This window comes from Grammomys surdaster, unplaced genomic scaffold, assembly GCF_004785775.1.
Source record: "Grammomys surdaster isolate TR1022 unplaced genomic scaffold, NIH_TR_1.0 99, whole genome shotgun sequence".
Classification (NCBI taxonomy): Eukaryota; Metazoa; Chordata; class Mammalia; order Rodentia; family Muridae; genus Grammomys; species Grammomys surdaster.
This window is the reverse complement of record NW_021604578.1, coordinates 6,602,864-6,623,026: the sequence shown is the minus strand read 5'-3', so window position 1 is coordinate 6,623,026 and position 20,163 is coordinate 6,602,864. Positions and strand designations below refer to the sequence as shown.

Here is a 20,163-nt window from a genome sequence, read left to right as displayed (position 1 = left end):
GCAACACAGTAGAGCTGATGGTGAAAGCATAAGAAAGCCAAGGGCATGAGAGCGGGAGAGCTGGTCCAGCCCCTTTCCAGCTGCAGCATTGAGTAAGCTGGCCATGACAGTGCTGAAGAGCTCCGCTTGGTGGTTCACAGGAGAGCTGGCAGGATGGCCAACTTAGCTACCACCCAGACCCAGATCCAGAACTTGGGCCACCCCTAAAATCTCATCTATGAACTTCTCGAGTATGTAAAAGGCTGGTCCTGTTGATCCAAAGCTACAGCAATCTCATGACACAAGGCAACAAAAGGATACTCAAGAGGAGTCCTGGTAAGAAGTTAGTATTGATGGTGGAGCAGAAGTCAGAGGCCTCGAAACCAGACCAGTGACTCATTGCAATGAGTATTTGTAAGTAAAGATGTGTGGGGAAAGGGGCACAGTGTGGGACACACTGTGATGCACTTACTACAGCTTCCATAGATGTTTTCTATGCTTTGTTTTGTTTATTTTTTATTTTTGTTTTCTATTTTCTTGGGGGTGGAGATTTAAAAGGCAGAGGGCAGATATGAATTGATGGAGAGATAAACAGGATTGGGGTAAATGATGTGAAACTCACAAAGAATAAAGGTTAAAAAATATATATATACACATATGTATATATGTATACATACTTATGTATATATATACATATACATATATATATGAGAGAAGAAGCACAAAGAGAAAAAAATGGGTATTAGATATTTTTTTAATTACCAAACAGTCCTAGCTATGTTATGTCTTAAAAGACAAAAAGCTTGCAAGGGCTCAAGTTAGCATGAAATTTTAGTACCATGTTATTACATTATAATAAAACATAGTATAAAATGTTTTCAGTACTTTAATATCAACTCTATCAATTATGGGGAAATGAAGGTATTTTGCTCTATAACTACTAAACCCAAGTGTCCCTAGTGTTTTGTTTGTTCGTGTGTTTGTTCAGAGACTTTTGCATGCAGCCTAAGATGACCTTAAACTCAAAGTCCTCCTGCCAAGTGCTGGAATTACAGTAGACATGACAAGTTTTGACAGCTTAAAAATATAATTTTAAAACACAACATTTGGGAGGTGGAGGCAGGAAGACAAGAATTTTAAGGCCAGCCTCAGCTACACAGCAGATCCGAGGCCAGTCTGAGCTACAAGAGACCCTGTCTCAAAAATAAGTAAGTAACTTGTTAAACTTATACTGATGAGCTAACAGAAGTATCTCCCATACTGTTTTTTGTTAAGAAAGCTAGCACTCAACAAGGCCCTTATATCCTAACCTCCAAAGGTTTTCCTAGAAACAGAAACTTGAAATTAAGCAGCAGCTCATCTGTGGGACCAATCTGTCTGTCTGGCCCACTTAACTATGTCTTATAATACCAGGAAAGTAAGACAGCATAAAGTACTCAGGCATTACCCGGTGTGGTGGACAGGCCTCCACTCCCAGCACTTAGAAGGCTGTGGAAGGAGGAGCCCAAGCTCAATACTTGTCTGTACTGTACTACACATAGAGGTTTATGGGCAGCCTGTGTTTAAGGCCAGCATGGATTATATTACATAGAATTTAAAGCTAGTTGGGCATCCTGTCTTTGTTTCTCTGCCCCACACTCTCACAACCCTAACATTAAATAAAAACTAACTTGCCAGGCAGTGGTGGTACATGCCTTTAATCTCAGCATTCAGGAGGCAAAGTCAGGTGGATCTCTGGGAGTTCAAGGCCAGCCTGGTTCTACAGAACAAGTTATAGGACAGCCAGAACTACACAGAGAAATCCTGTCTCAAAAAGGACAAAACAAAAAAAAAATAACTCACTATACTAACAAAACCTACCATCCACTGAGTTACAGAAGATTTAGTTTTGCACAAATAGCCAATCAAAGCCCCTATGCCATTATTCAACAGTTCGGATGTTTAAAAAAAATGACACTTACCTCTGTTTCCTAAATTTCTTCCAGAAGGAAATCCACTTCTCATGAAATGATCTCTTCCAGAAGGTCCATCTTCCATTTCTAAAGCAAATAACATTTCAAAGCAAGTCAAGTGAAAATATGTATACAAATATACAAATTTAAAGCCTTTTCAATGTGTCACACATGTAACAGAGAAATTTTATTTACCAACAAGTGACAGATCCAAGCTACTTGGGAGGCTGAGGCAGAAAAGGGACAAACTCATGAACAGTCTGAGCTACAATGTAAGTTCAAAGCCAGCTATGTATTGACACACATTCTCAAAACAAATTTAAATTACAGAGTTAAAATAGGGCTAGGACTGTATCTCCACCTTGCTTAGGATGCATGTGGCTCTAGGTTCCTCCTCTAGTGTAAAAAGAAAAATGGTAACAACAAGGAGCCTAACTGAAAAATGAGTTGTGTCTCTCAGTAGCTCTTTAGAAGAATATCCTATGTCCCACTAGCTCCTATAAAGACCCATTCACCTGCCTAGAGACCAGCCACCATGAACTGGGCCTTCCTATATCAACTAGCAATAAGGAAAATGCCCCACAGACATGGTCACAGATCAGTATGATCAAGGTAATTCTTCAATTGAGGATCTCTCTTCTAAGTGAGTCTACGCTGTGTCAAATCAATGATAAAAACTAACCAGGACACAATAATTAAAATCAAGAGACAGCATAATAGGATTCCCTTTCTGGGAAAAATGGAAAGAAACTAAATCAAGTATAACATAACAGAATGGAAAGGTATAGAAAGCAAGGACAGCTAAGCAAAGACAAGCAAGTCTGTCTCCACAACAACAAAAAATTATGTAAATATACACTCATAAAATACAAATGGAATTTGATACAATTATGTCAGAATATATAGAAATCTAAAAAGGAATCAGTCACTGTCAGTGGATGGTAAACCCAGAGGCCAAGATTTTGGATAATTTGGTGATAATTTAGTTCCTTCCTGACTTAAGTTTTTGACAATTATGTAGGTATCAGTTTTAGCTTACATTCACTTGACTAGAACATGCCACAATGAAAAGGTAACTTTTTAGGTCCACAATATACTTACAATCAAAAAGAGGACCGACGTGCCGGGAGGTGGTGGCGCACGCCTTTAATCCCAGCACTTGGGAGGCAGAGGCAGGCGGATTTCTGAGTTCGAGGCCAGCCTGGTCTACAGAGTGAGTTCCAGGACAGCCAGGACTACACAGAGAAACTCTGTCTCGGGGAAAAAAAAAAAAAAAAAAAAAAAAAGAGGACCGACACAATGATTAGTAAGGGTGTGTGCACCAAGTCTGACAGCCTGAGTGCCAGTCCGAGAGTCCACATGGTGAAGGAGAGAGCCTGATTCCTGCCTCTCCTCTCCACTCCTGGGTTGCAGCTTGCATGCATGCCCTCACCCAAAACACAATAAACACTCAAATTGGTTTTGAAAATAATTTTAATTGAAAATAATTATAAAAAAAAGTACCTGTTAACCAAAAGAGGAACATTTCCCCCGATTCATTCCCTTAGCCTAAGCATTCATGGATCAATAGTTATGGCTTTTAGTGGGTGGTTATATCAATCTAATTTTTTAAAAGTCTATGACAACAGATCACTATGCTCTCTTATGATATAGGCCTACTTCATTCCTTTACTAAACTGTCTTTTGTTGATGCCTCACAGAACCAGGTTTCTGCTGGTTATATTATCAAGAAGTACAGTTTTACACACTTGTTTTTTTATGTTTAAAAGATCTCAGCATTCATATGGAGGAAGCAAAATTAGCTTTCTGTTAGCTTCAGGCAGGTTCTTGAAACTCTGGTTATATATTAAAGCAATACATTTAAATTTTTATGAAAGAAGTGCTCCTTGATAGTAGCAAAGGTTTTTTTTTTTTTTTATTAACTTTTGTCAACAGATTTACCTTGAACTTAAACTAGCCATAGGAATTAAATTTGCTTTAACTAGATCACCTGAGTCTTGAACCGCCCTCTTAGTCTACAAACTACCATGGCACAGCTGCTTTTCTATTTGTTTGTTTTGGTTTTTTTTTTCTTCACTTTAAGCCAAGTTCCAGTGAGCCAACAGTTCCACTGACTATAAAATGCTTTACCTCATCGTCTACTTTTAATGGGAGAAATTATAAGCTGAATGTGCCCACAGGCCTTGCATTTGACTTCCTTAAAAATGAGCAGTAATTCAAATGCACAGACAGCAACTTGCACTCACTGGAAGTACAGCAGTCTGGTTTTCACATGCGGTTGGAGACAAGAGGAGTGATGAGCTATATTATTTATGAAGTAGATGATGTAGCAATGTGAGTGTGCTTATTACCAGCCAACTATACACTTAGAAATGGTGACGATAAAAAACAGACTCTTGGGGCTGGAGCATGGCTCAGCAGTTAAGAGCACTGACTGCTCTCGCAGAGGAGCCAGGTTCAGTCCCCTGCACACACATGGCAGCTCACCACCATCTCTAACTCCAGTTCCAGAGGACCTATCATGTTCTTCCAGGCACATATATGGTGCACTTACACACATGCTGACAAAACACATATACACATAAATAATAAGTAACGCTTTTTAATGGCAAAGATCAGGGCTGGCAAGATGACTCAGCAAGTAAAATACTTGTTTTACAGGCCTGTCCATCCAGAGTTTGATTCCCAGAACACCTAAAGGTGGAGAGAGACTCCACAAACATGCCACAGCATACACACATACTATGCACACAGTAATAAAAACATTAATGGTGAAGATGATCACTATTATGTACATTTTACCACAGTCAAAAAAATCTTTCACTGCACAGCAGCAATCCCATGTGGGCCTGTTTCAGGCTTCAACAAAACAAAATACTGCCATGATTTAATTTCTTAGCCCAACTCCTACCCTTCCTACCATGTTAGTATACATACACATTAACTCTATAGAGTAGAGGTAGTACACATGTACGGTGGGGTAGCCCAAGTGAAAAGTAATACAGAGAAAGGGGTTGGAGCAGCAGAATAGGCTGAAACTTTATTTTGAACTTATCTCTCATTCTCTTGGAAACTTCAATAAATTAGTTTTCTGGTGCCAAAAAATAGAAATTCATGCTTAGTGTCTGACTTAATCCGTTGTTTGGGGCCAGTCATCATGATTGGAACCTACTTTAATAATCTCACCATCTATCCTGCTTCCTTCTATCAGGAGGCCTGACAATGCTTTAGCAACCTGAAGCCAAACATGTAACCTTCAGGTTGGAAAAAGTTTTGCAGCAACTCATTAAATAATAGTCTAAAACACTATATCTTCTTTAGCTACAAGCTACCCTATTCTAAAATATCCAAATTAGAATGAATCCTCATTAGAAAAACTTATAAACACACTCTATGTCTATCAGTCTACAGTATTATATAAAACTCTTGTCCTAAAAAGAAAAGCCATCTTGTCATAACACATACCTGATGATGAAGCTGAAGTCCTGTTAAAAGTGTCTCCATTCGCTCCAGAAGAATATTTATCCTGTACAAAAGAAAGCCAAGTTTTCTACTTCAAATAATAAGGACATGTCATCTATGTCACAAACAGGAATGTACAGAATCCCTTCCTTTTCATGAGAAATACACTCCAAGACCCTTGGTTCCTGAAACCATGAGTGTATATAATCATTCATGGACGGTAGTGCTCTCTCTGCCTCACTCACTCTTCCCCATCTCTCATACATACAAAATATATGAGATACTTTTTCTTATACATATATACCTATGGAAAGGTTTATGAATTTCACAGAGTAAGAGAATAAAAAAAACAATTATGGCATTATAGTGTTAAGATCATTCTTACTCATTCCTCTTGGGTGTGACATGATCTAATGCCACCTACATGAGATGAAGCAAGGTGGATTACAGAAACATTTTAAGATCAAGCTACTAGTGACCTTCTGACAATACATCAGGAGAATCAACCCATTTAGGTAATTGTGGGACATAAACCCATAATGTCAGACAGCTAGTATATACACAGATACACCAGACAAAGGGAGATGGTGGCAGGTTTTAACATGCTACCCAGAATGACATGAAATTTAAAACATTAGGTATTTAACTCTGAAATTTTCCACTTAATATTTTTACACCACAGCTTGTAACTTGTAACTGAAACCATGAAAAGCAAAATTGCAGATAGAGATTATTGTATGACTTCATGATAGAGATTACTGTAACAATGCATGCTAAAGAGAGATTACTGTATAACTGCATGCAAAACAACAGTAAACGGTGAGGGTTTCTAGGTCGAGAGATGCATCCTCATTATTTATTCCAAGACATAGTAACCTAATTTGTAGGTGTAACATAAATTTATCACTTAAAATGAACAAACTACAGCCACAGAACAAATCTGGTAGGCCACCCATTTCTATAAACAATTTTATTAGAATACAGCAATTCATTAATATATGAATATATCAATAGATGTAATAGCCAAGCTGTGGCTGGGACTAAAACTTACAAAGTCTAAATCATTCGGAGACTAGTACTTCACATAAAATGCTTGCTGACTCATACTGACAAGTATAAACTGTTAAGTAAATAAACCAAAGACAATACACAATATTGTGTGCAAAGCTCAGTGTTTCACAGTATACTTACCAATGCTACAGAATAAAGTAGAACAGGGGACAAAATTATCAGAAGGCAGGCTCCATGTAAAGACACTTATTTTAAAAACCTTCACTGTGACTAGGAATGACTAACATTCAGGTAGATGATGAGATTGAGGCCAGCTCGGGCTACATAAGAAAAAGCTATCTCAAAAATGTTTTCTAAAGCACTATCATTGTAAATGATTTAACCAAAATAAGTTACTACGTTTACACTCGTTAGGCAGGATCAAAGGTGAGTCCATGTTCCCAGGCCCTGGGACTCAACTTCTACCCGGCTTCTCGGGTGTCTCATGTTTGTCTGCTATCTGGTTAAGGATGTAAAGAGTGAATCCATGCTGATATCCCCGTATCTAAACTAAGGCACACATTTTGTAAATGTGTTGCTTGTCTTCACTTAATTGACTATATGCAGTTTGCCCACTCCTTTGTTCCATTATCATTCTAAAATTCCAGACCAGGGTCCAGGAGGGGACCTGGCTGCAAAAGCTGAATCAAGGACCATGAAACCAGGTGACCCAGATAAGGCCAAGTCACCAATACTAACGTCCTTGCTTAACCCCTTGTGGCAAAATAGGACTAGTCAGTGTAACAGCCCACCCTGATCCCCTTTACTTTGTGTTCCCATCCTATAAAGATGTACCATCTCCCTTCAGGTACATGGTTCAGATCCTGAACTGCCTCCCTGCATGCGCAGAAAATAAAGCTTTCATTTTAAGATCCTGTCTCTGAAGTTAGTTTTCTTGGCTTCCATCCTGAACCCAACTTTAAAGAATACTCAGTTATGCACTGAAAATTATTTGGATTCTGGGGCTGTTTTTCAAATCCAATGACATGGTGACTAACCAGCTACTGGGTCAAAATATTCATGGTTAATTTCAATTAAACTTGAAGATTGTCTTCAATGATCTCAAATACTCACAGTTCCTGTTTCTAGTCTTAAACTACTATAGATACATGTACATTACTGTGGCAGAATTACACCAATCAGAAGGGCTAAGGTCAAAAACTCAGCTGACAACACATATTGGTGAGGGATGTGGAGACAGAGGAACACTCCTGATTTGTTATTGGGTGAGGGAAAAGGACGGAAGCCTTGAGGGCCAGCAGAAAGAATGGAAACAGGCAACCACTCTGGAAATCAATTTGGAGGTTTCTCAGAAAATTGGAAATAGATCTACCTGAAGACCCAGCAATATCACACTTGGCAATAATACCAAAAGATGGCCCACCATGCAACAGGGGCATGTGTTCCACTATGTTCATAGCGGCCTTGTTTGTGATAGCCAGAAGCTAGAAACAACCCAGATGTCCCACAACAGAAGAATGGATACAGAAAATGTGGTTCAATTACACAATGGAATACTACTCAGCTATTAAGAATGAGGACATCCCTGAGATTTGCAAGCAAATAGATAGAACTAGAAAATATCCTGAGTGAGGTAACTCAGACCCAAAAGGACATGCATAGTATGTACTCACTAATAAATAGATATTAGTAAAAAAAAAAAAAAGTACAGAATATCCAAGATACAGTCCACAGAACTCAAAAAGGTCAACTAGCTGAAGGGCCCAAGTAAGAATGCCTCAGTCCCACTTGGGAGGGAGAAGAAAACAATCACAAGTGGGGAGGGAGGGAAGGATCTGGGAGGGAAAGTGGACAGGGGGTGGGGGGAGAGGGGAACCTGATTTGTTATTGGGTGAGGGAAAAGGACGGAAGCCTTGAGGGCCAGCAGAAAGAATGGAAACAGGCAACCTTATGCACCAGAGACCTGGGAGGTGAGAGATTCTCAGGGCTCAAAGGGAGGGACCTTAGATGGAATGCCAGAGGGTGGGGGGAAGAGGGAGGAGGGAGAGGGAACTTATAGATCCTACCTCCTGCAGGAAGACGGGCATCAAGTGAGAGATGGGGTCACCATCCCACAGTCAAAACTCTGACCCATGGTTGTTCCTGTCTGAAAGAACTGCAGGGACGGAAATAGGGAGGAGCCTGAGGAAAAGAAGGTCCAGCGACAGGCCCAAAGTAGGACCCAGCTCAAGAGGAGGTCCCAAGGCCTGACACTATTACTTAGGTTATGGAGTGCTCAAAAACAGGGACCTATCATGACTGCCCTCCAGAAGACCCAACAAGCAGCTAAAAGAGTCAGATGTAGGTATTTGCATTCAATCAATAGACAGAAGCTGCTGACTCCTGTGGTTGAATTAGGGAAAGGCTAGAAGAAGCTGAGGAGGAGGGCAACCCTGTAAGAGAACCAGCAGTCTCAATTAACCTGGACCCCAAGATCTCTCAAACACTGGACCACCAAGCAGGCAGCATACACCAGCTGATATGAGATCCCCAACATATGTACAGCAGAGGACTGCCTGGTCTGGGTTTAGTCAGAGAAGATGTACCTAACCCTCAAGAGATTGGAGTCCCCAGGGAGTTTAGAGGTCTGGATGGGTGGGGATAGGGAGTTGGGAATATCTTTGTGGAGACATGGGGGTGGGGAGAAAGTATAGGATGTGGAACAGTTGGAGGGTGGACGGGGGGGGGATAAAATCTGGAGGGTAATAAATAAAAGACAAAAAACAGAAGAGAGAAGTAATGGGAGAACACACACACATGAAAGGACACACACACAGAGGTGGCAGGGGTTGGGGGTGACACAAACACACAAACCAACAACTGTCTACATGCAACAAGTACTAGAAGCTACAAAGATTCTCTCTTAGAACCTCCAAAGAAGGACAGACGTGCAGATACTCTGATCTCTAACCTCTAGCTTCAAGGATAATGATAAAAAACTTAAATTGCATTGCCACATGTATGATGACTTGTTACAACAGCTATCTGAAACTAACACACCTGCCTTCCTAATGCCCTAATATGTTGTTTCCTCCTGGGGCCTTTGCTCCTGATGTCCTGCTGAGACTGCTTCAGATCACTGCTCAGAACCTTCAGGAAGCTATCCCTTCTCCACTTGACCTAAACCCACCTCAACATAACAGACTCATGCTTCTCTATTTTTATGGTTCTCTCTATCTAGCAGAGTTAGTGGGTTCTCAAATGTGCTTACTCTGTCTCCTACAATACAATGTCTTTGATAGAAAGTATTTTATCATGTCCCAACACTATTTATAACACACAGGATTAAGTAAAAATATGTTGAATAAATCATAGGTCATGTTATTCATTTACGTTTTGAACACCTAGCTACAAACCATTTGTAGTCTCTTAAACCACCCAAAAACATCAATATAGAAATTCCAAATATCTAACCTATAAAGATTCTCTCTGTAGCTACAAATAACTTTGGATGAATATATTTGTTTGCCTGCATTCTTACTGGTAACTCTGAGGTGCCGTCTACTATTTTCTTAGTTCATCAACTATTACTGCTACTACTGCTTTATAAAATTACAGTTAGGAAGAGATTAACTCAATTTATTTTCACTTAGTTTTCAGGAGCCCTTTCCATCCTAAAATGTACCAAAATGGCAAACAGGCCTTACACAGAAATGATTAATACCAAAAAGCACCACTGCACAGTAATCAAACTGAGTATCTAATACACTCATTCTAATAAGCCAACAGAGTACAAATGTGTAGCAACTGTGATTTCTGAACTACACTGCTAAGCACTTTTTCATAATTCCACTCCTTTTACTCTATCTTTAGGTGGCATATTCACTTCCAAATCTAGATTTACGAAGTACTAAGAGCTATCAGAACATTACCCTAATATTTCTAAGTATATAAGCATATATTGTTATTATACCTTAAAGAATGCACATTAAAATTCTGCTCACAGATACTGTTTAAGGTGGTATTAGCACAAGACTATATCAAAATCACTAATAAAATTCAAAATGGAAATGAAAATTCAGCGGGAACAATCAGTGTCTTAAAATACCGAATAAAAGACTAGATTTTCCTCCATAAAAATATTTATCCTTACCCTTTGTCTGTACTTTTTACTCAAGAAAGGTCAACAGGCCATTAACTATATCATGTTCACTCAAGTCACCAAAGCCAAGTCACTAACAGGAAAACCAACAATAGGGTCAAATTTGAAGATAAATATAAAAAACTCACCACAAACTGGCTCCACACAACGCTATTAAGTCATAAGGTATAATTATCAATGTAGTATTCTCAATGTCAAGATACTTGGTTATGTCACTAAATATGACTAAATATATACGAAAAATATAACGAGAGAGCAAGACTTTTAGGTAATTTGTCTCTTTCCCAAAACATGTTATTTTTATGATGCAAAGAGAACTATTAAAAGATAACACATATTAAAGGTGCTAGACCTAAAATAGGTTCTAAGTCAAGAAATATTATACAGTCAGATTATTATTTGAGGTATTTGAATTCAAAGCCCACATATCAATCAACTCCAATTAAATCAAAACACTGGATGTTTTATGCTTGTATAAAATAAGCGCTTCCACAAGAACATCACTTAGAATCAGAACTGACATACACATAAAATGGAAATTCTGACTGCTGAGGGAACTTCTGCAAAACAAAAAAAACAAAACAAAACAAAAAAAAAAACAGTATCTTATAAAATACCTTCCATTAAAATATGAAACCCCAAAGCTCCTTCTTGAGTTATAATTTTAACTCCCCAAATGCCATTCAGAAATGTAATCTAGAATTTTACAGTCTAACATATTCTCATCGAGCTCCTTATGTAAAATTACTTTTCAGAATTCAAAGTGCCACCCAAAATCAAATCATTACTTACTTTCAATTTTTTCTATATACAAGTTATCTGTCAAGATTTTCAAACACAATTGTGTTTGTGTTCACTGTAAGTCCTAAATCATTGAGATTTGAATTACACTGGTAGTACTACAGCTTTTGCTTGTTACTATTAAATTACTATATGTTCTTCAATTTGAAGTGTAGCCTGCCTTTCTCATTCCCCATAAAATAGGTAAAAATCACATGCAGATAAACACTAAAAAAAAAAAAATTTAGAGCTTTCTCACCAATTTATTAACTGATAAAAATCCACAACTTTTAGTAACTTTGTAAGTTTTATTACCTTCTCAAATACAGGAACATAGGAAGACACATGAGGTTTGAGGATTTCTGCCTCCCAATCTTCATCTCCCATGATAGCTTCAGGTTCCTTTTTAAAAACAAAGAAGAAAAGGTACTTTTGACCATAAACACATCAAAATTGTTATCTTTCAATTATGGGGCTGCGTCAAAGACAAAGTAAATGAAGCACTAGGCAACTGGGGTTGACAGCCATCACATAATAATATGTATATAATCTTTTTGTCCCTCCACACCGCTTGCAACTACTAAACTAACTTCCCTCAAAGCCTTTACTTTCTTGTCAGCACTTTTATCTTTCATAGGCTGGGTGAATCATTCAAGCAATCCTTTCTCCCCCCCCTCGCCCCCCCCCCGTTCCCAGGGGTACCAATTTGCCCAAAAATCTGTTTTCCCTGAAAGGATTCCCAAATGGCTTGCTGTGTATGTGGATGGGTAGTTTCCCCTCAATGGTAGACAGGATGTTGAGGCCTTGGAAACTGGAAGGGGAAAATGTCCTGGGTTGGCGACCCTATCCCTAGGACATCGAGCTAACCCGAGGAGGAGCGCTCACCACAAACACCGTTTCTTCTGAGAAATGGCCGCCTAGGCACTGAGCAGAAGGTCCCCTGGGCCGCCCTCCCCTGCAGGCCTCAAGTCTTCACACCCACTCCACTCAGCATAAAGACGCACGTCGGAGCGGGAAGGCCCCCCGAGGCCGACCTCAAGCCCCACGCAGGCCCATGTGCGCAGCCTCTGGCCTAAGTCCGCCCTGGAGGCCACCAGGCCTGGTTAGGGCCTCCAGGGCCAAGGTCGGAAGCAAGAGGAAGGCCACCAGCCCACTCACCTCTCCGCTCCAGGCTCCCTGGGCTCCTCGCGGCCCACCGACGCAGCTTAAACGGCTGCACGTGCGGACGCCGGGACGCCGACTGCGTCAGGGGCGCGGGGTCCGACAACAAATAGCACTAGGCGACGGGGCCCGCCAGCCAATCAGCGCCCATGGCGCGCGGCTTCCCGCCCCACGGACCGCCTGTGTGTAATTTTGCCTTTGATGAGGCCGAGGCAGCTGAGGTGAGGCCTGTTAGGCCTGTGTGAGTGGGCTGACCCCGGGGCCTGCCACGCACTGCATCTTGTCTCTCTTCTGGGAGTCCCCGAGAGCTCATCGGTTCTATTGTATTCATACCAAAGTTAAAAAAATAAAATAAAAATCTGGGACTCTGGGAGGCAGAGGCAGGTGAATCTCTGAGTTGAAACCAGCCTGTACTACAGAGCAAATTCTAGGACAGTCAGGGTTACACAGCGAAACCTTGTCTTGGAAAAAATGAAAGGGGGTAAAAATCTGGGAGCCATGCAAATGCTTTCTCTCCCAACCCTGGAGGCTTTCTCTTGACCTCCCAAAGCCCGTTCTGGTCTCAATGTCTGAAGTGCTCTCTTTGTATCTGAGAAATCCACTACCCTACACTCCTCTACTAAAACCGACTAGAAGCAATGCTTTTCTTTTTCCTCTCCATACAAAAAAGGCAAGGATGAGACTCCATCTTAGAGTTGTCAAGAAAGCCAGTCTGTAGGAAGAAAACAGAAGAGAAGAAGAAATGGCTTGTTTGTCAAGGCCTGCATTTGTGGTATACCTTTTTACATCCCCTTGGGCACTGGCCAATGCAGCATTTAAAGCGTTCATTAACTAGATATTTATGTTCTGTCTGCTCCTCACCTCTTTCAGAAGGGAAATTCCTTCAGTGTTTTTCCTAGTACCTGACAAAGGGATAACAATCATGCTTTAATATATGTAAAGCATGATTCTTGTTTTTATTTTTACTTCCATCGTTTTCCTTTCTCTGAATTGTTGAAGAAATTCTAGATATCTCAGTCAGGAACTTAAAGATGAGGAACTCCAGCTAAAGCTGCTTTAAACTTTTCATTTCTAGAACCACCTTTCTGTTTCAGCACCAAAGCTATATTAGCATATCTCTAGTGAGCATTTTAAGGTGAATTGCTTTTGAAAGTCACATTTAACAAAGGCCAAATCACAATACACTTTAACAGAACAGTCATTTAAAATGTGGACAAACTTTCTAAAATGAACATATTTTTAACCATATATTCTTTGCTATGCACTTTTGGAGTTAACAGGTAGGTTCACTGCTAGGTCCAGAGGCATATTCCTGTACCCATTACTTGGAAGACTTCGGCAGGAAGATCAGGAGCTCAGTGCATAGCTAATTCAAGGTCAACCCATGTGACATAACACTCCACCTCAAAACTAATAATAATAAAGCAAAGACTGGTGACATGTACCTGACCACCTGAGGACTTGAGTTTGATCCCTGAGATCTGCAGAAGGATTGAAGCTTTTGAATGGAGAAGACATCACTAGCATTTGGCTGAGAATTCAGCACTGGGTGCAGGACAAGGGGAGGAGAACAATAAGTGTCTGAGGTATGTTACCACAATTTTTTCCAAATATAAGGAGAAAATAGGAACTATGCATAGGAAACCTAGCAAACACTATCTTAACTACATAATTAGAGTTCACTGTACACGTCTTGTTACCTATTACTATCTAACAAACTATTGCAAAATGTATTGACTTACAAAAATTCTCTCTCAACGGTAGTCTGGATTGAGAGGGCTCAGGAGACCATCTCATATGATTACATTCAAATGCTAACTAGAACTTGAATCATCTGACAGTTTAATATCATTTTTTTTTTTTTGGCATTGCCAGAGTTTGAACCTAGGTACTTGAACATGCCAGGCAAGCTCTGTACCACTGAGCTATATCCCCAACCCCCAATACCAGTTTGTTTAAACAGCCAAAGTGACTTCTTTACTCTGGCATCTGGCGACTGCTACGGCCAGAACAACTGAATGCTTTCTCTACAAGAGGCTGACTTGAGCTTTGAAGTTTGTTGGACAATCTCAGTCAGACTCTGTAAGTTGTTGTTGCATTTCAACTGGACAGACTTGTCATGGACATCACTCCAAAGGACCAGGGCAATAGTTGCACGGCTTCTTGAGTTCTAGCATAAGAAGTTAAACAATTATATTTGCAACCTTCAACTAACTGGTTATCAGAGAGTCATAAGGCCAGGCTAGATTCATGGCGACGGACCTATATAATGTTGTGAAAACTGGAGATTCAGATTACTGCAGAACCTGGAACCTGACTGTGGTTGATCACAACATACTTGCATCAATGAACTCCTATGGTGTTCTCAAGTCCCGTCCATATCCCCACTAACCTACTTACCCTTTCAATGCTGTTCCAAAGTTACTGTAAGCACATCTCTTAATCTTATTTTTCTTTTCTGTGTATTTTCAAATGGCGTGTCTTGATATTCATTCTCTCTTTTGATTTACTCTATAATCAATGCTTCCCTAATGCATTATTATTTTGTTTCGTGTATCTTCTTTATCAAGGATTTCGACTTTTTAAAAATTGCCACCACATCTCAGTCCATTTTTTCTATTAATGTACTGATTTATTTGTACATTTTCTATTGAAATTCAGTAAGTCTCCTTAAGCCTGGTTGGTTTGTTTGATTTTAATTTTCTGTGGAAGTTTGAATGAGAAATGCTCCCTACTGACCCAGGTCTTTGAACATTTAGCTCCTGGCTGGTAGTGCCGTTCCGAGGGGCTTGGGGAATGCAGCCTTGCTGGAGACAATGCATCAGTATGGCGGCCTTTGCTAGGATATAGCCTCACACCACTTCCAGCTCCCGCTTTCTGTGCTTTCAGTTGAGGATGTGAGCTCTCAGCTTGCTGCCCCAGGCATCACTCCTGTTGCTGGCTGCCATGCTTCCCGGTCACAATGGAGTCTTATCACTCTGAAAACACAAGGCAGAATAAATTCCTTCTTCCATAAGATCAGGCTTTAATCATGATATTTTATCACAGCCACAGAAAAGTAACTAATACAGTACCCGTATGAGCATCCCCCTACAATGGTTACTATCTGGACAGTTACTGGCATTTTATTTATACTGTCAGATGAGGTCATCATAGTTCCTTAAACATTCTTGGTGCTTATTGATCTATGATGGCATTCGAGGACAAAGGTTTAGGCATTTATTGCAGTCTTCATAATGTGGTTGTTTTGTTTTCAGAAATTGAAGCCAGCATGCTTACTGTTTTTAGCCTATAATTTCTAACACTAGATAACAACAAAATTCAGGTTGCCTGTGGCAATGCTAGGAGCCAATTCAAGCTGAGGTTTACCCTAAATCCTCAGCCGGTGAGTTTTTCCAGACTCAATTAGGGAGCTTTTTATAAAGGGTAGTTTATCCATACAAACCTCTGTCTGGGGCTTGCATAGGCCTACATGTGCCTACCAAAGCCATCAGTCTTTGGTCATGAACTGTAGAAAGAATCACTAGAAGGACCAACCATGGTTCCTACTCCAGAACTGTGGCTCTGAATGTCGCAATGCTGAGTCCACAGTCAGTGCCGGAGCTGGCAGTAAGGCAAACTGAGACAAGTCCATCATACCACAGAGCAGAACTGTGCCAGATGTCAAGGTCTTGAGCTCCATCTGTGAATATTGGCCAAGGATAGTTGTACTGCTACAGGATGGGAATGGGTGGTAGCAATGGTCCCTTGGGGGCTATTAAGGCTGGCACTGAGCTACAAGGCAGAGTCCTTGATTTCATGCTTTACCATCCAGTAGATGGAGTTTTACTTTCCATTCTAAAAGCTGCAGTTGCTGGGAAGATTCCTAACTGCAGTCTTGGACATTTTTCACAGGTCCAGCAGCAGCATCTGCAGGTACAGGGCCATGGGATGCCAAGGGTTCCACCCAGAATTGAGATCTCTGTGATAAGCTCATACTGCTTCAAGTCTCTGGTCAGGATTTAATTCCTTCTTCATCCCCAAAGTGGAGGTATCATTCTCTATGAAGCTTGGAATTACAGGAGCAATATAGGCCTTGCCATCTTTTTAGTGTGTCTTTTCCTGTTATACTAAAATCAGAACACCATGGATGGTTTTTTTTCCTTACTTCTTTAGCTCTTTTGAAGGTAGTGTGGTGCATGAGAATCTGTGAAGAGTGTCCAACCTTATGACATTATGACATGATGCTGTTATCTACACGTGTTGGGCCTTCCCTACAGCTATCATAGGATGCATGATGCCCTAGGGTCTTAGGCTAAACACACCAGGTGGTGAATCAGTAGGGAGGTAACTGGTGTGAGATCTTACCTAGCTGCCTCCTTAAAGAGGATAGCATTTAAAAACACCAGACAAACTTTATATCACAAAGCAAAGACCTCCAAGAACCACGTACTGCCTGATGTATCACAGTGGGAAATACAAAACACTACATGTATAGGCCTGATTTCAAAACTCAACTTTACCTTTAATCAAACTTTTAGATTTAACTCCCAGTTCATGGCACATAGAAGAAACAGAAGATGTTATGTTTCGGCACAGATGCAGAGTCAACAAAATACAAGATGCAGGGAATGTTACTGGGGAAAATGTCTCAGGAAAGAAAAGACAAATCAAATATTTGTGGATCCAGAGTCTTACCAGCTATAACGTTTATAATACAATACAAGAAACTGGGCCAGGCATGGTGGCACATGTCCTTAATCTAGGTCTCAGGGGGCAAAGGCAGGCAGATCTGAGTTTGAGACCAGGCTGGTCTACATGCATGTTCTAATCCAGTTCAGAGTTACATAGTGAGAACCTATCTCAAAAACAACAATTAAGATATTTATTTTGAGTGTGTGTGAAGGCATGGTGTTTTATGTGGGAGCATGTGTGTATGTTTATATGCATGGAAGCCTAGAACAACCTCAGATGTCCTTCTCTGGGAGCTATCCATCCTATTTACTGAGACGAGGTCTCTCATTGATCTGAAAGTTGTCAAGATGGCTAGCTTGGCTAGCCAGTGAGCCCTGGGGATCCACCCGTTTCTGTATCTCCAGCATTGGGATTACAAGCTCATGACATCGTGACACTGGACCGTTTCTTATTATGTGATTTTGGGGGATTAAATTCAAGTCTCTGTGCCTTTGGCGTAAGCACTTTACCAACTGAGCTATCTCCACGGCTTCAGGAAATGTATTAACTGACTAGATACTAAACGATGTTAAGCGAATATTAATGTTTTAGATATGATATGGAGGTTATGACTTTTTAAAGCAGTCTTTATATTTTAGAAATACAAATACATGGTTATAGAGGACATGAGAGTTGGTTCTGTATTGATTGGTTTTTTAAATGAGTAATGGAAACATAGAGGTTTACCATACTGCCTACATCTGTGTATAGCTAAGACTTTCCACTAAAACAGATGAAAAAACTAGGCATGGTGAGTTAGGATCTACTACTACAACTACTATTACTAGTACTACTACCACTATTAGCATTTAGGTGGCAAAAGGATCACAAGATCAACACCATCCTGGGTCACAGGACAAGTTCTGGGTCAATATGCGATACAGAGACCTTAACTAAAAATATAAAAATAAATAAAAATAAAAACCAAACAATCATGAAAAATTGTAGTCCTGGTTTTTCCTGGTTGTTCTTGTCTACTGCTATGACCAATTCATTCTGAATCTTTTCCTTAGAGGAATTTGAGAACAGAGTTTGGAAGACCTTGGTTTGAATTCCAGATATTTTGCCACTTGAAAGTCTGGGACTCGTGAACCCGACTGTTAAGCAGAAGCTCCAACACTGGGTCTCTCTGATAGGTCAGTAGGTCAATGACACCAGCCCGACGGACACCCTAGACACCCTCTTTGAGTCTCAGGATGAAGAATTCGTTCATGTAGCTCTCAACAGCTTCCAAGAAGTATGGCTTCTGATTAACCAGAAGATGGACTTGACAGTATCTTCCTATTGTCGCCAGCAATGTCAGAACTTGGAGGCAATCCGGGTGGATATCAGAGACCTTGTCTCGGAGGATAATACTCTCGAGCTGTGCCCTCCTGTTTCTCTCCAGAAGAAACTAGGTAAGCCCCTCATTCTATGAGTGGGAAAAATTCTGCTCTGTTCTCACTACCCACCCAAACTTGAAGGAGCTGGACTTGGGCAACAGCATCTTGAACAAATGGGCCATGGAGATCCTGTGCCTCAAGCTGGGGGATTCATCCTGCAGTATACAGAAGCTGACATTTAAGAGTGCAGAGATAGTGTCTGGCCTGCAATATCTCTGAATGGTCGTTAGCAATCCGAACTTAAAGTACCTCAATCTAGGGAGCACTCCCATGAAGGATGATGACATGAAGTTAGCCTGTGAAGCCCTGAAACATCCAAGGTGCTCCCTGGAGGCTCTGAGGTTGGATTCCTGTGAGTTAACCCTCGCTGGTTATGAGATGATCTCCACACCCCTTCTTTCAACCACCAGCCTAAAATGTCTCAGCCTGGCCAAAAATAAGGTGGGAGTAAATACTATGATATCCGTCAGGGACGCCTTGAGGAACTCAAAAGTGTTCACGGAAGATGCTTATGTTGGACAGCTGTGACCTCACACCAGTCAGCTGCCACATTCTGGCCTCAGCCCTTTTCAGCAACCAGAACTTGACTCACAAACAACAACCTGGGGACTAAAGAAGTGCAACAGTTGTGTCAGTTCATGAAGAATCCAGAATGTGCTCTCCAGTGGCTGATACTGAATCACTGCAACATTGTAGATGATGCCTACAGTTTCCTGGCATTGATACTTTCAAACTACAGAAAGCTGAGGCACCTGAGCCTGTCCATGAACCGCTGTAGGGAATAATGCAATGAAGCTACTGTGTGAAGCTTTAAAGGAGCCGACTTGTTACCTTCAAGACCTGGAACTAGTGGACTGCCAGCTCATGGAGAAGTGCTGCGAGGACCTAACCTGCATGATCCCAATAATCAAGCACTTAAAAAGCTTGGATCTTGGAAACAACACCCTGGGTGATGAAGGAGTCATAGCCCTGTACGAGGGACTAAAGCAAAGTACCAGCTCCCTGAGAAGACTTGGGCCAGGGGCGTGTGAGTTGACTTCCAACTGCTGTGAGGCATTGTCCTCGGTCATCATTTGCAACTCGAACCTGAAGAGCCTGAACCTGGTAATGAATAACTTCAGTACATCAGGGATGTTGAAGCTGTGCTGTGCGTTCCAGTGCCCTGCCACTAACCTGTCGATAATTGGCCTCTGGAAGCAGCAGTACTATGTCCAGGTGAGAAAACAGTTGGAGGAAGTGCAGTCGATCAAGCCCTACGTGGTGATTGATGGTGACTGGTATTCTATCGATGAAGATGACCATAACTGGTGGAAAAACTGAAGACACCAGTCCCCTCTCCTTCATGTCCTAGGACTTCAGTATCTCTGAAATGTTTGTCTTACCTCAGAGGATGTATAGAGAATGAAATAAACACAGAGCGTTTAGAAAAGCAAAAAAAAAGAAGAAGAAAAAAAGAAAAGAAAGGAAGAAAGTCTGGGACTGGAGAGCGGTTAAGAGCATCAGCTGTTCTTCCAGAGATCCTGAATTCAATTCTCAGAAACCACATGGTGGCTCACAACCATCTGTAATGGGATCTGATGCC

At 40.9% G+C, this 20,163-nt stretch overlaps 1 protein-coding gene and 1 pseudogene across 6 annotated transcripts in view; one reads left to right on the top strand and one right to left on the bottom strand.

Moving 5' to 3' along the window:
• Ddx4 (DEAD-box helicase 4) overlaps window positions 1-12,460 on the bottom strand; it is a 56,058-nt gene extending 43,598 nt beyond the window's left edge. For 4 of the 6 annotated variants that reach the window (XM_028783999.1, XM_028784010.1, XM_028784016.1 and 1 more), the window contains exons 1-3: window positions 11,641-11,712; window positions 5,397-5,457; window positions 1,941-2,018 (exon numbers count right to left, since the gene is read on the bottom strand). In XM_028783999.1, the coding sequence (XP_028639832.1) occupies window positions 1,941-2,018; window positions 5,397-5,457; window positions 11,641-11,712 (211 nt within the window). Of the gene's footprint in view, window positions 1-1,940; window positions 2,019-5,396; window positions 5,458-11,640; window positions 11,728-12,210 lie in introns of those variants that run through there. The other 2 variants (XM_028784001.1, XM_028784013.1) reach the window with 2 other exon arrangements.
• Window positions 12,380-19,901, top strand: LOC114634727 (annotated as a pseudogene).
• Window positions 19,902-20,163: the final 262 nt, after the last annotated feature.